This window comes from Haliaeetus leucocephalus, unplaced genomic scaffold, assembly GCF_000737465.1.
Source record: "Haliaeetus leucocephalus isolate CR32 unplaced genomic scaffold, Haliaeetus_leucocephalus-4.0 Scaffold751, whole genome shotgun sequence".
Lineage (NCBI taxonomy): Eukaryota > Metazoa > Chordata > Aves > Accipitriformes > Accipitridae > Haliaeetus > Haliaeetus leucocephalus.
The window spans coordinates 10,362,872-10,377,912 of NW_010973187.1; the positions used below are offsets into that span (position 1 = coordinate 10,362,872).

Here is a 15,041-nt window from a genome sequence, read left to right on the forward strand (position 1 = left end):
CAGAAGCTTTACAAGGCACCACACAGTATCATTTAGAACATGTTCACTCTCCAATTTCCATCCCAGATTTTACAAAACCTTAAAAAATGCCTTTGGCAAGATTATAAACGTGGTATCTCTATTTCCGTAATAACATGGGGATATCACAACAGCTTCAGGGAGAAAAAAAAAAAAAAATTCCATCTGTAAATAATCCAGGAAAACAAGAACTCTCAGGCCCTTTAACCCTCCTCCCAAAAATTTTTGATCAAAGTCTTTCAACCGGTCCTAGTGTAATGTTATTTATACGAGAGCAAAAACAAAGATCAGACCTTTGTGAGTAGTAACTTGCCTTGGAACTGTTTCCAAGGACAAAAGCTCTGGAGTTCTAAAAGTTAAATACATCTTACTGACCACCTCCATATCACAGAGCTCAGGATAACAGTAACCCTTTTAGACAAACCTGATTTTCAAGGCAAATTTTTAATTTTACCTTGTGACGCTGCAGTGGTCAAATACAATTATGTATGCTCAGAATAATGCATGTTTCTCATGAGGATTAAAGTGCTCACACAGGCAGTTTTTTTATCTATTGCCAGTGATATTAAGAGCTGTGAAGACTCTAAAACATTCTTGATCCTGCAATAAGGTTGGTTCATATTGTGAGTTATTTGAATAGAATCCTGTAAGACTTGTATCTTGTAAAACCCTCTTTCTTAACAAGAAATGGGTAGGCTCAGTACAACCTAGGCTGTGTAAATCTCAATATATGCTAAGCTAGGGATAGGAAAAGAGGGAAAAATTAAAATAAATTGACAGCTTGTATTGTAAGATACTTGAATGCTTACTTCATAAAATCTACATCCTTACTTCATAAAACCTATATTCCATTGTCAAATGTCAGTGAAAATGCTCACCAGCAAAAAAGTTTTGAAGGCTGCATGACAGTAGGATATTCCTGTTTGTATGTTATCTGAGGAATTAACATGAGCAATATAATCTATTAAGTAAGTACCACAAACGGGCCATGCAATACCTTCTCTTGCATCCATTGCATCTCATGGAAAACAAGAGTATAACCGTAATCAGTCAGTAAAAATGATAACTCAGTCAAGTGAAGACCTTAAAGATTTCAAATATATAAACTTCATTAATACAAAGAGGATATATGATGGTATACTAAGGTGAACTGGATTTCAAAGTCGGCAAGCTTGAAAAGCAGAATGTGGTATTTTTCTTTCTTGCTATAATAAATGAAACATTCTAATTATTAGATAGATAAAGTCTTGCTGATTTATTCAGTAATTGACCACAGACTGTTGGGATTATACTGACCAACTGAAAGTGGGAACAAGCGTCAACAGGACAAAGCAACTCTTTGCCTTAAACTACTAAAAGAAGGGGCTTGAATTTGGATGCGGTAAAGCTGATAAGGTAAAATGGGACTAACTGTTTTCTTTTTTTATTTATTTTTTTTTTAAAGTAATACCTAATGTATAGATAGTACTCATTAGAAGATTAACTCCTTTCAGGTATGTTTCAAAAATCAAAAGACAACCTGCAAAATTAATACTAAATTGCAGACAAATGTTACTCATTTCATGATGAAGTACTGTTAAATACAAGTTCAACAGCACTTCAGCTGAATGTAGCTGGAATTTGATTAATCCTGTAGTCCCTACACTATTGGACAGTATGATTAAATTGTCAAACATTTATAGAACTAAAGGCACGGCTTACTTGACAGCTTACTTGATCTTGGTGTTGACTTGGTGGTCGAGAGTGGGACAACTTCTCTGGCAGCCTTCTGTCGAGGGCATGTCCATTCTCCAAACGAGACTCCCTGGGCTTGTCAAACCAATCTGTTTCTTCCCGACGGAGATGATAGGCTTTGAAAACCAAGGACAGGTCAAATGTTCTGATCCAGTGCTGGGCAAAGGGCAATAATGTGCATTGTGCATAGCAAACATGCATAGTGGTTACTAACTGGCCATGCAGCTAAAGCAAAGTTACAGGCGAGACTTGAGACATTGAACTCAGGCATAATATAGCTGTAAGTGATATAGCAAAGTGAGAAGGTTCTGTCTGTGTCAAACCTATGGATATTAGATACCAGAGGAAACCCTTTGCCGAGTGCTATAGCCATTTCCTTCCTTCTGGCAGCTCAGAAATACACTGCAGATTTCACGCATTTCTAAAATGTTTGATGAAAAAAGAATAGTCAAATTAGCTACTTTGCAGTAGGCTAAGGAATAAAAACCAAAAAACCCAACCCCCCCAAAACAACCCTCAAAACCCAACGTCCATTAATTCCCAAGCTTCTGAACTGAATATTGTTCAAAATATTTTAGAAATAAACAAGAACTATTTATAAGAAAATTGTGACTCCTTTATGAAATCAGTATAATCCCAAATCAAAGAAGATATGAAGCAATCTATACTCTTTGTAATTCTAAGCAGAAATATTGCAGGTGTTCTCATTTTGAATTCCATCCCCCGATTTTGCAGTTTGAAACTTTGTGTGTGGAAAGTTAGCCAGAATGTTCTTTCTGCAATAATTTAATAAGACTACTGTTCTTATATTTGCAACAGTTTTAAACCTGTATAAAATCCATTATGTTAGACACCCCTTTGGGATCAAATAACACCATTTCATTAAAATCAGTTTTGCAAATACACATATTTATGCCTACTGACTATTGGGTCAACTGACATACGTTCCACTCCATTGGGACCAGAATCAGCTCCAATGTGTTTAATAGTATTTCCCCTATACAACATAGAGATTTTCATTTACATTGCCCATCAGTGTAAACCAAACAATGTGCAGCTAATTAGAATGTAATGAAAGTTTGAACTTTATGCTTTAATAAGCAAGATAAATTTGGAATTCAAAGAACAACAATATTTGTTTCAGCAAAACCACCAGAAATTGCAAACCTTAAATAAGGTCAGTTGTTGCTATAGTAACAAGAGTGAATGCAATTGTTCCATGACACAGAAGAGAATTTAAAATGAAAAATAGTAGTGTGCATAATCTTCTCTATTTAGTTGTTAAAGTAAACATAATCTAGTTGGTTTAACAAAAAATTGGAAAAATGTTTAATGGGAGAAAAATAAAAGTTATATTTTTTCATTACTGTTTTATTACATTTCTCCCAAACCAGGAGTAATATATATATGCATGATTTTTGAAAAATGATATTTTGTATGTGGTAAACAAATCCTATATTACATTAGGCCTTTGGACAATTCTTAATCTTGGTTCAGATATTATGCAGTCTCTTCCTTCCTAACTGTGCACAAATATAATCTAATATGAAATGGTTTGAAAATATTATTTAGATCAGCATATATGAATTAAATAGAAACATTATTAAAGGCTGATGCTTGTCTGGCTAGTGATTAGTTATTGATTAATTGCTCTCAATAGACCATTATGATCTAATACACAAATCCTTTATGCTTTACACATTTATGCCAATTGACTAGTGCCTGCACATAGCAGGCTGGTTCATAACTCATCCTGACAGAAGTTCTTACTGAAGCTTACATGAAGAACCTAATGCATTTTTCTGATCCCAGATACTAATGCTGACTTTCACAATCTGTGTCATAAGCTGAGCAGAAGAAAGAGTGATTTTTTTTTTTCTCCTGTCTCAGCTGAAATAACTTTTGCTGGATTTCTTCTTTTGAAAAGCTAGCACATATGTAGAATCCCATACTGCAGTTCAGACCAGCCTACTTTTTTATCAAACTGTGATGAATGTGTGTATTTTACATGAAATTTTAAAAGTGATGTATGTATGCGTATATATAGGCACACACACGCGACACTCACATGTACATACACGCGCAATTGGTTTGGGCTTGATTAGTTGGGAGTTGTTTCGTCTGGAAACCTGAGAACATCCAAGATGAATCACTGACAGTCTTAGAGGATACATGCTTTTTTCTAAGACTAACAATACGCAGCCAGATGGTTCCACCTGTAAAAAAACTCCTGCTGGAGTCAATAAGGTCCCATGCTGTTAATTGTGCACACAGTTTAACAAGGTGAGATTGAACTTCAGACTCTGGAGTCCAAGAAACTTGATCACATAACTAATACTGATCACTCTAAATCCCACAGATGAAAAATTACAAGGGGTCAGCTGTGCCGATGTCTTGATGTCTTGATATTTCGATTTTAAACTTCTAAACTCTATGGTAAAATAAACAAATTAGCATATAAAAGAAAAAAAATCCTTTAGGTGAGAAAAGGTACATTTTTTATCTTCTTAGCTGACCAGCAGGGACTATTTACATTCCTAAAATTGAGTAGTAGCTTCAGCATCCTTGAAAATTAGTATCTTCAACATACTTAATAGTTTGTGGAAACTGTGGCAGCTGTGGGGTTAATAAAGAGCTATTTGCTGGATCAGAGCTTTCATGGTACTCAGAACCCTGAGAAAATACCAGGTGTTTCAAAAGCTCAAAACACTATTTATTTTCAATGGGAACCTCTGGATGTTGTGCTCTTTTGACACTAAAGCCATTTTTTTAACCTGTTTGAAGTTTGGAATCCTAGTGTAGGTACTACTTATGTGCTGAAGCATGGTTTTAAGATTTGTTACAGTATGTAGGTGTACTTAGTGAAAAACAGGTTTGGCCTCAAAGTCCTATTTGTGTTCTTTTCTGGTATTTGTTATGGAATGTGACTTACAAAAACTGAACAGAAAGTCAAGCACATCTCTCAATTTGAACTGAAGGAAAACAATTTAAATGTAAAACCTTGACTTACATTCATTTTTAAAAGTCTCTAAAGATGAAAATTCAAGCTTTAGCACGAGAAGAGTTTTCCTAAGATAGTGCTTAAGACTGATTTAATGAAATCTCATCAATACCATGCAGCAGTTGTTTAAAAAAAAGAAAAAGCAAAGAAAACTGTTAAAAGGCTGGATGCAACACGCCAGAATAGCTGTCCACTGTCAGGGCACTACAGAGAAAAGTGCAGTCCAGAGAGAAGGGTGGCCATAACTTTCTGAAGAACTGTAATTGCTTCTTTGGAATACTTTTTATCTTACATCCAAATTACATGGATTATTTTCAATGCAAGTTACTTGCTATTAGCATATTTGAAAATAATGTCATAAAGTGTTTTGATTTCCCAAAACTTTACAAAAAATTGTGCAAAAATAAGCTATTTGTGAAGAAACAAATGCTTGATAGAAATTAGAAAAAATATTGCTGAAAAAGGAAGCCCTGGTATTCAGGGACATATCATAATAAGGAACATGTGAATTGAGTTAGAATACTTCTGAAAGAGTATAACTAATCAGAGACTAATTGAAAAACAAAACATGCTCAACCTAAAATGTAACATGTATGCCTTGTACAAATATATAACAGAAACTTAATGCACTGTAGTGCAGAAATAATTCCCTATGACCTGTTTATATGAGGTAGAATAGCACCAAATAGGCTTTTTTTGGTCCAGTTTGGTTCTCCTTGGTTTTCCTGTGTCTTTCACAATGTGACCCTAGAATGACCCTTAAAAATCATAAGTCCAGTTGAGACAAGATAACATCTACTTATTTAAGAAGAATGATGTAAGTTACAACTTGGGGAGTTCCTCTCAACTGCCTTCTGATTTAATTATAGGACTCTGTGCTAAGAATTTAAGAACAGTGAAAACTAAACTTCTTAAACTTCTGATAAAAATAAAAAAAGCTGATGATCCTGAACCTCTCCTGGAACACAGACTTCATGAGGGGGTTGTAAATATCTAAGAAATATGAAGAGGAACTTACAGAACAAAACCCTTCAATATATTGTAGTATCAGGAGGCAAATAGATTCAATTTTCTAATGCTTATGAAAGATTCAGCGTATGTAAAAAAGCAATAATGCAATGATGAACACTGAGGTTAATATAAACCTGAAAAATAAACCATACTACTTCATAATCATGCAAATGTGTCTTTTGAGACAATCATTGCCATTTACAAACAATATAGCGCATGCAAAGTCTCTTTTATTGTGCAGTAAATACACATAAGAAAAAGTTAAGGGAGCGCATACAATTTTGAACATATTAATTTCATTTTCTTTCAAACTGTCTTTATGATTTTTAAACAATTTAGAATATATTAAGTCTGAACTGACTCAAACAAAACTGATACATAATTTGCAATTATTTAGTACTCAACATCAGCTTTAACATTCTGCTGTACTTATTCAGAAGAAACATTTTTAATTGCACCATTTATAATACATCAGAACGGTTCCTTTCATGAACCTAAGTGAGATAAACTCTTGTGCTTATTTGGCAGACATATTGTATGGGGTGCATATAAAACCAGCTATGCTGCATAATCCATCAATAGAAGTAAAATACTTTATGCAAGTTTATTGAAGGATGAGATTGTCTTGCACCATCCAAATGACAAATTATCTTACATCATCACAATTCTGAGTGCACATGACAGGATGCTTTCAACAAACCGTATGTAGAACGTTATTTTGCTATCACGTTAACCTCTATATGGTTCTAACATACAATATGTACTTAATGAACATACTATTTCTATATTAATGCAGATCTAAAGTGGTGCATCGGGAGATGGAATTATCAGTTCTTGAATTCTATCATGAAATTTCATGCAAATAAAATTACTAGAGTTTTTTAGAGATTTGGGAGATTATTTCCAAATCCCAATAAAAACTATTGCAAGTAAGTTCAATGATTCACAGTCACTGGAGAAGGCTCCACATAAAGACTGATGGTAGGGTCTGTATTGTACATGGAATATTCTACAAAATATCATTAGAAAAGAAGACATCAACAAGTGAAAAGGAAAATGCACAAGCAAACCAAAAGGAAAGCAAATCAACAACAATATAGTGAGCATGCTAGAGTAGCTTAACACCATCCAGAAACTGCTGTTAAGGTAAAATAAAAATATCAAATAAACCAAAACAAATCAAACCCCAAAAATGTAGATACACAGAAGATGCACCAAGGAACAGAAAAAAGAACAAGTCTTTGAAGTATAACAAAAATTAGACACATGCATAGAAATGAGGATTTGTGTTGTGATAGTAAGATACCAGTCTGAGGCCTAATTTACCTTCACTGTCTGACATGGCATGCTGGAAGTCATCCATGATGAAGGCTATATCTCGATCATAGCCTCGAGTCCGTGACTCCTCCCTCATATGTTGCTGGACCTCAGGTAATGAATGGCTTGATCCGAACTGGTCCCTGGTATCTGCGGATATTGGTGGCAAGGGTCCAGCTGCCGCTCTTGCCATTCCCATTGGCTGGCCAACGGGACTTAGTGGGCTCTCTTCCTCTGAGTTCTGCGCTACTATTGGGATCCTTCCCCTGCTTTGGCTAATAGGTAGACTGGTGGGTTTAGTTCTTCCAGAAGGTGCTGCATGGCTAAAGGAAACATCTAAGGGTTCAGCTTCTTGGGCTTTCAGTCTTAAAGAAGAACTGGAAGAATCCCTTTTCAATGACAAATCAAGCCCATAAACTGAGGAGGGTCTAGATGAGGGTCTAGATCTACTACCACTGCTATAAGACTTGTCTGCTTCATCTTGTAATGTGGATCTCATTGTTGGACCTAGTGCAGTCCCAAGGCCTGCTCCAATGGATGAAGTCAGTGGTGGCCCCATGTACTTCTGTTGGTCAGTGATGTTTTTTCTAAGGCCAAAAGTGATATCATCCTGAAGAAGCCTTGCCCTAGTTGTAATTCCCCCAAGTGTTGAAGTGCTAGAAGTCATATAGCTTGAATAGTCAGGCTCAAGGTCTCTGCTTTCTTGGATAGGTGAAAACTTTGTTAGCTTGGGGTCTATCAAAGCTTTCTTGTGTTTTGACTGCTTCTGGTAAAGGAGGGCTGCTGGGAGCTGCTTAGCAGCCTGTTTCTCAAGAGTAAGCCTACCTATGCTATATTTCTCAGATTTTGGAAAATGCCTGTAGCTGCCCTCCTGGTGGTAATACTGTGACAGGCCAGCCAGATGATCAAGACTTTCTGCACCTCTACGGAACTCTTGTTTTATCTGGTGTTTCAGAAGTTTGAGCTCATAAGGGTCCTCCATTGGGTCTTCATCAGCTTTAACATAGGAATGTAACCTAGAAGAAGTCTGCAGTGGTGCTAGGAAGTCTGACACTTCTTGTGCTCTCCTGGCCTCAGTTGTGCGAAGCAGTCTATCTGTTTTGGTCAGATCTTTCTCATGGAGGCTAAAACTGGAACCAAGTGCTCCTGTTCCTTTAGTAAGTTCTCCTATATCATCGATCAGCACATAATTTCGGGGTGTGTGGTGGTGGTCTATATCTGCATAGAATGAATCTGCAGATATGCTTGATATAGGGCTGCTTGCTATGCTGTTTCTCTCATCTAGTCCTATCCTTAAGTCCAAGGTAGAGTATTTACTGCCCAGCTGGGAAACTGCGTAATTATTGTCAGTTGAAACTGGTGCTATCATGAGAGGCTGATTGCGAATTACATCATAGTTTGTTGTTATCTTAGGCTCCAAATATAATGTGGTTTGTCTTGGCTTTGGCTGTATCACCATCATCTGTGATGGGAGTTGATATGATGGCTGTTGAGATGGTGGAGGTTGAGCCTGTGGAGTAAAGGACATAGTAGCTCCTGTTTGGAAAGCTGTCTGGGTCTGATAGGGTGAAACTTGCTGGTGATACAAAGGCTGCTGTTGTTGGTAATGTGATTGCTGTGTGAACTGAGTTGGTGCTTGAGTTGGCAGGGCAGGAGATGAATACTGATATTGAGCATATGGGCTTGTAGCAGGGGCAAACTGTGTTTCTGTCTGGGTTTGTGGTGGCATAAACTGGTTAAATTCTGTCTGGGGTGCAGTACGTGGTCTTTCCAAGCCATGCTGAGTTTCTATTCTGGTTGACCTGGTATTATTAACTTCACTGTCTGACATATAATCACGTTCTTCTGCTACTCCTTGGAGATAGGCACGCTCTCTCTTTTCTCTTTCTTTTAGTAAGGCTTCTTTCCTCCTATTAATGCCCATTTCCAAGTATCTCAGTTTGGCATCAATTTCTTTTTCCTCCTCATCTAGCTCTGCTTGCTTCTTCCTAAGCTTGGCTGATTCACGTTCGACCAGATCCAATTCCCTGTCTATATCCTGAAGAATTTTGGCTCTGGCCATAGTGTTGGTCCTACAAATCCTTCTGCGTGAAACTGATCCCACAGAAGTATATGGCGACTGAGTCCCTGCTGTTGCTTCCTCTGGTGGTGGGTTGGGCAGAGTCCTCTTCACCTTCTTTTGAGTGCCTGATGGAGTTATGCTTGAAGAACCTTTTGTCTGCAATAGAAGAGACATGACTGAATCACTATTCTGGAGGCTTGATTGCAAATGAATCACAAGCTGTTTAAATTTTTTTCATGGTATGGCTTTATGTCTTAACCACATACTTTCTCTAATGGAGAGGAAAGCTTGAGGTATCTGTGAATAAGCAGCAGAAAACAGCATGAAAAAATGCCGTCAGTCTGCTAAAGGTCAGGAAGATAAGCGATATAATGCAAAATAAGGGTGACACTCACTAGGACTTAGTTTAGCCCAAGATTAAAAAATCTACTTTACATTCTTGAAATTGAATTGACTGTAATTTAAAAGTTTTTAATTTTATTTCCATATGCTTATACATAAACATATATAGTGCATATGTGTGTGGGAGGGGAATATATATAGACCTATGCACCTTTCTTTTATATAACATTTAATAGAAAAATTATAATTATAAATGTACATATATACGTATATGAACATTTATATATTCATATATAAATATATGTATAATATGTACAATTGAATAGAAGTCTCTGAGGCAAACACTGAACACATACTAAGCAGCTCTAAGTTGCACTGAAATCCAGACACCAAAGCAGGACTTTCTGGTGCCAACACATTTGGTACAACAGGTAGGTCTTAGTCGATCTCGTAATTTTTGCCTCACCTCTGCTGCTACATATATATTTTCAGGGAAGATTCTTGTGCTTTACAAAAGTGGTATGCGCTTTCTTCAGTTCATTGAAGACTTTCTTAAATGAAATTTGTTCTGGATGCAAAGGTATAGTTTAAAACTTAAAAAAAGTTAAGCAGTATAAAAATATAGGAATCTAGTTCAGTCCAGATGTCCAGATTTCCCCACAGTTAATGGCAGAAGGGTGATTCATCCTGATCTAGGAGAATTACCTACCTTTGGCTGATGAGTCATTTTTTGGAGGTGCCTATCTCTATTCATCAACTAGGAAAGTAGGCGATGCAATTGGTTAGATGCAATCTAAATTGTACCCTAAATTACTAGAGGTTTTGAAAACTTCTTTTTAGTTTTGAAGTAAATTTAGGCTCCCACACAATGTAGATACATTAAGAAGTGGGACTTGAATGATTTTGAAATTGTATCCTATCTCCCCAATAGCTTCTTACAAATGTTGCCTTAGTAAAGAAAAAGGGATTGATCTATACACATACACTAAAAATAATCACCTCAGCCATTACAGAGTGCAGCCATATTAATAGCAAAATATGGTAACACTTTAGCACAGTTTAATAAGGGAAGTAAAAAGAATATTAACAACTTGACTCTTCTGCTTCTGCAGGCAAGGACAGCACTTTAGCAAGAATTAACTGTTACTAATTAAAAATGGAATTTCTTCGGAAATAAATGATACTTCACTCAGATAAGAAGTCAACAAGAATAATTTTAATTAGGAGTTTATAAATCACTATTTTCTCTGTTTATTCTAATATGTTGTCAACAAATTGTAAAAGTTTTTATTTAAAAAGTGTTGACAACACTATTTTGCTGCTCCTCTGTTACCTAACCTTAGCAAATCACAATAATCAACACATCATTTGTCATGGATCTTTAAAGAAACATTCACTACCTTTTCAAGTGCCATTTAAGCTCTTTTCATCCTCTTAATCTAAATTCCATCAACTTTTGCATGTTTCAGATTTCAATAAATGCAATTTAATTTTGTTTTCAGCTTCCTGTGGCCGTTTCCCAAACCCATGTTGTGCCAACAAATCAAAGAAACTAATATTCTCTTGCTCAGTGTGTACTTATAATCAAAGACAAATTAATCATCTACAGTAGGTCTAGTTGGCTCTTAATTTATATTGTAAATTCAGTGCAATACCACTGTTATTTCCCCCTCCCAAACTTAAACAGCAATCACAGATGGTGAAGCAGTCACAGATGGTCACTGGTATTGGTGAAGAGCTATTAATAACACATTCATTAAAAGGTCTTTAATACTTTATGGAATTTTTATTTTCAGATGACAGTTAAGTTGCTGATGAATAAATCCCAGCATCAGCTTATAATGCATTTTATAACCCCCCCGTATTGTTTTTATATCTTTGTCTACATCTAAAGAAACTCAGACTAATAGACACTACAGGAAGATATACCACTTGCTTTTGAAAAAGTGTTGATAACCTCTAGTTCTCAGCTGCTAGTCTCACAAAAGGCAAGTCTTAATTATTTTTACTTGATATTTATACTGGGATAAGAAAAAAATAAATGTATTTTAGTATTGTGATAAAATGTGTGGGGTTTTACTTTCTTCCTGGATATTCTCATCATCAGCTATGTCAGCATGTTACCTGTGAACTGCATTAGTAGATTGAAGGGAAGTTCAACTGCGGTATTTTGGCAGATAATTTTAGAGTAGTTGTTAAATTTAGTTTTTGCATTTCCTTTGAATTTGTTAACTAGCAAGGAAAAAAAGACAAGCTAGAGCTAATCTTCACTAAATTCTAATCTCATTATCACAAAGAATTGGGAGTGGAAAGGAGTAATTGTGCTGTCTAGCCCTATCCCTGTATTTTTGGTCCCTGTAACACATTTATGTTATGCTCATTTTAGGTTTAAAGTATCCAAAAGGAAGATGGGCAGAACTCTTCATGAAACTACTCTGGAGCCAAGTAAACCTATCAAATACAGGCAGGGATTCTTAGGCCTGACAGTTACTGGTTAAAGGTTAGGTTAGATGTCAGACAGATGACCTTGGCAAGCTCTCTGATTGAATAAGCCATGAAGTCGTCTACCATATTTTATCACATTTTCCGTGTTCTTCATTCTAACCCATTTGCTTCTAGCTATCTACTATCACCCTCAATAATTTTTAAAAATCATTCTGTTTAGCAAGTGATCATTCCAAATGCTGATTGTAAATCTTAAGAACTAGAAGTAAATTATTCTGCTTCTCGTTTCACCATTGACAACCTTATAAATGTTATTACTGTATTGCTGACCCTTGTATATGGAGAGAATTTCACACTAATCTCGGACACCCCTTCAGGATGGACACAATGGCAATCAGATCTGCTTCTGAGGCAAAGCTGACCTTGCTAAAATAAGTTCAAAGCTTGAGATAAAACTATAGATACGTTCTCCCCAACACTACAGATTAAAGAACTCAGGAAGAAACAATCTTCCCCCTTCCCCACCAATTTTTAAGCTTAACAATGTTTTCATAATAAAGATGGGAGAAGAATGCACTCCTGAGTCTGTGGTTCAATGACAAGATAACATCACAGTGAGGAACTCAAAACACTGAGCTGAAGGTTTCGTGCAAACACATTTAGCAAACCCTTCCTTTTCTGCCTTGCCAATACACCTTAGTCTTGATGTGCTTTATCTCCTGAGTTTTAATTTTTAGAGGTCATCTGGACAAAGGCTTGTGAACGCTGTTAAATTGTGTGGTGACTTTGGAGTAATTCCTTTGAGATGACCATCCTATTCCTTGAGAATCTTTGTGAAAATTCTTTTTTCTACCTATTTTTGTCTTCTCCAATTTGATGGCATTGCTGACAAGGCCAGCAAGACTATGAACCACTACAAGAATCAGTCAAGCACTAGGAAATACTCACACATTCCACTGCTTTTATCTGTTTTAAAGAGATAGTTTCCTTTGGGGGACTGAACGGCTCAGGAGATTTATGATTAATTTCTACCTCTAAACAGTGTGTTTGTTTCCAGTTACTCAATTTTTCTGCTCCTCTTCTCAAGTTAATTTGTTTGAATATGATACGGTGCTGTTCTTGCATCCTCCTCTCGCTCTAGTCATCTAGCCATACTTGGATATTAGCTTCATTTGCTCAAAGAACTGAGCTTTCACTCTTGGACATACAACTCTTACATACTTCTTGCATATTTTGGATTTTACTACGAAATATGTAAGCCTCATTATTTATTGTTCTTTTAACATTTTCTGTGATCACAACACAAATAAACTTAAACTTCTTCTGTCCTCTTTAGAACTGACAAAATAGACCCATATTTATATATATTTTTTGGTATAAGTAGGGACAAATCCTGCAAATAATGCATAAATGCATATGCACAAACCAATGATAATTGTGATGACAGCATCCTTACTAGAGTTTGCCACCACTAGATTGTCTATATAATAGACACAGTGATGTCAGACTACCTACAGTCTGTGATGCTATGAAAAAGCAAAGGTGAAGTGGGTCGGTCATAGCTGAAGCCACCCCTCTGCCACAATCCTCTGAAGACTCAACAGCATGGTGATAAGCCTGTTCTACACTCTAGAGGAACAAAACCTTACCCTCTGCAGGGTAAGGTTTCCTGAAGCATCTGATGTTGACTTGCAACAGACTTGAAATGTCAGCAGAAGGTTGGCTGTACCCTGATTACCAGAAAAACAATGCAAATAATAGTTTTTGTCTTCAAACATGGACTATGCAGTCAATAAGCTTGCTCAGCAATCTCATGACTAGCATCAATTCGAGAGCTGCACGCTAATGTGTTAAATGAAATTACTGGGAATAAATTGCATCTAGAAAAGATGTCAAGCAGTGGAGGGACAGAAACTACTCTCCCATTCAGAAAAGAGGTCACTTTAGGTGGTGATCAGTGCAGGTTACTAAGGCAGCAATGGGGTAGAAGGTGAAGCCAGTGCTATAGCTCTCTCTGTTCCAGCTCTCCCATCTGGGATTTTTCATGCATCAGAAAATTCCCCAAATGCAACTCCTCCAAACCCCCAAAACGCACAGTAAGAATTGAAATTGTGATGAAGCCGTTCTACTTATAAAGGGTTGGTATGTGTTACTCAGTATCACGGTATGTGCTCCTCATCGTTAGAAATGCATCAGTAAGAACAGTTAGAAATTTTGGCAATTTGTTATTTTAAACATTTAATTTGCTTCAAAGAATCTATGGAAAGCAGTTATCATTCATTAAGGACCTCTTGGTAATTTAACAGTATCTTTAAAATTGCTTTCATTAAACCTAATTCCAAAAGATACTAACACAATACATTAATATTAGATTACTTCATTTTAAGTATGGAATCCTTAACTGCATCTTCTTGTAGGATGCAGACAGAGATACTGGACAATGTTTTGTAGCTTGTCCTGTGCAAAGAAATAGTTTCTCATTTAAGTTTTGGTGGACCCTTCTGGACTTAATAGCTATTATGCGGTAACCACTGACTAGAGGGCACCAGCTTCGTTAACCCTCGGTAACAAATGTTAGAGCAAGAATATTGAGAAACTTCCCTCCGCTGGCTAAGGCTGACACGGGGTCACTTTTATGGCATGAAGAACCACAGAGTGTGCCAAACCACCTCTGAAGCCAACAGGTAAAGGGAAGCAGATGAACTGTGCATGGCAAGGAAAACATATTAAAGCATGTATTTAGAAAAGCTAGTCTCTTCAGCAGTGCTGTGAATGGAGTAATACATGCTCTGAACAAATTCTAACCATCAGTAATACCCTATCAGCCAACCTGTACTGTCTTGGCTTGTGTGCCTTTGCTGGCCAGGGGAGTGGAAGATGAATTTGATGAGCTGAATTTGGCCATGTGTATGGGAGGGAAATACGCCGCTTCATGAGTAATATACCAGAGCTTTCCTTTAATATAACTCTTATCTTTTTCTTTTCTGCAAGTATTTTGCTCTGGGGACTGAGCAGTCAGGCAGAAAACTAGTTTCTAAATCACTGGCACTGAGATGCCAGTCAGTCTGATTTTCTCATGTTGCCTTCCCCCCCCCCCCCCCCCCTTCGGGC

General features: G+C 36.7%; 1 protein-coding gene across 1 annotated transcript in view; it reads right to left on the reverse strand.

Annotated features, from left to right (window-relative positions):
* PCLO (piccolo presynaptic cytomatrix protein) overlaps nucleotides 1-15,041 on the reverse strand; it is a 367,233-nt gene that overhangs the window by 142,729 nt on the left and 209,463 nt on the right. The window contains 2 exon segments of the mRNA XM_010580944.1: nucleotides 1,732-1,868; nucleotides 7,091-9,299. Coding sequence (XP_010579246.1) covers nucleotides 1,732-1,868; nucleotides 7,091-9,299 — 2,346 coding nt within the window.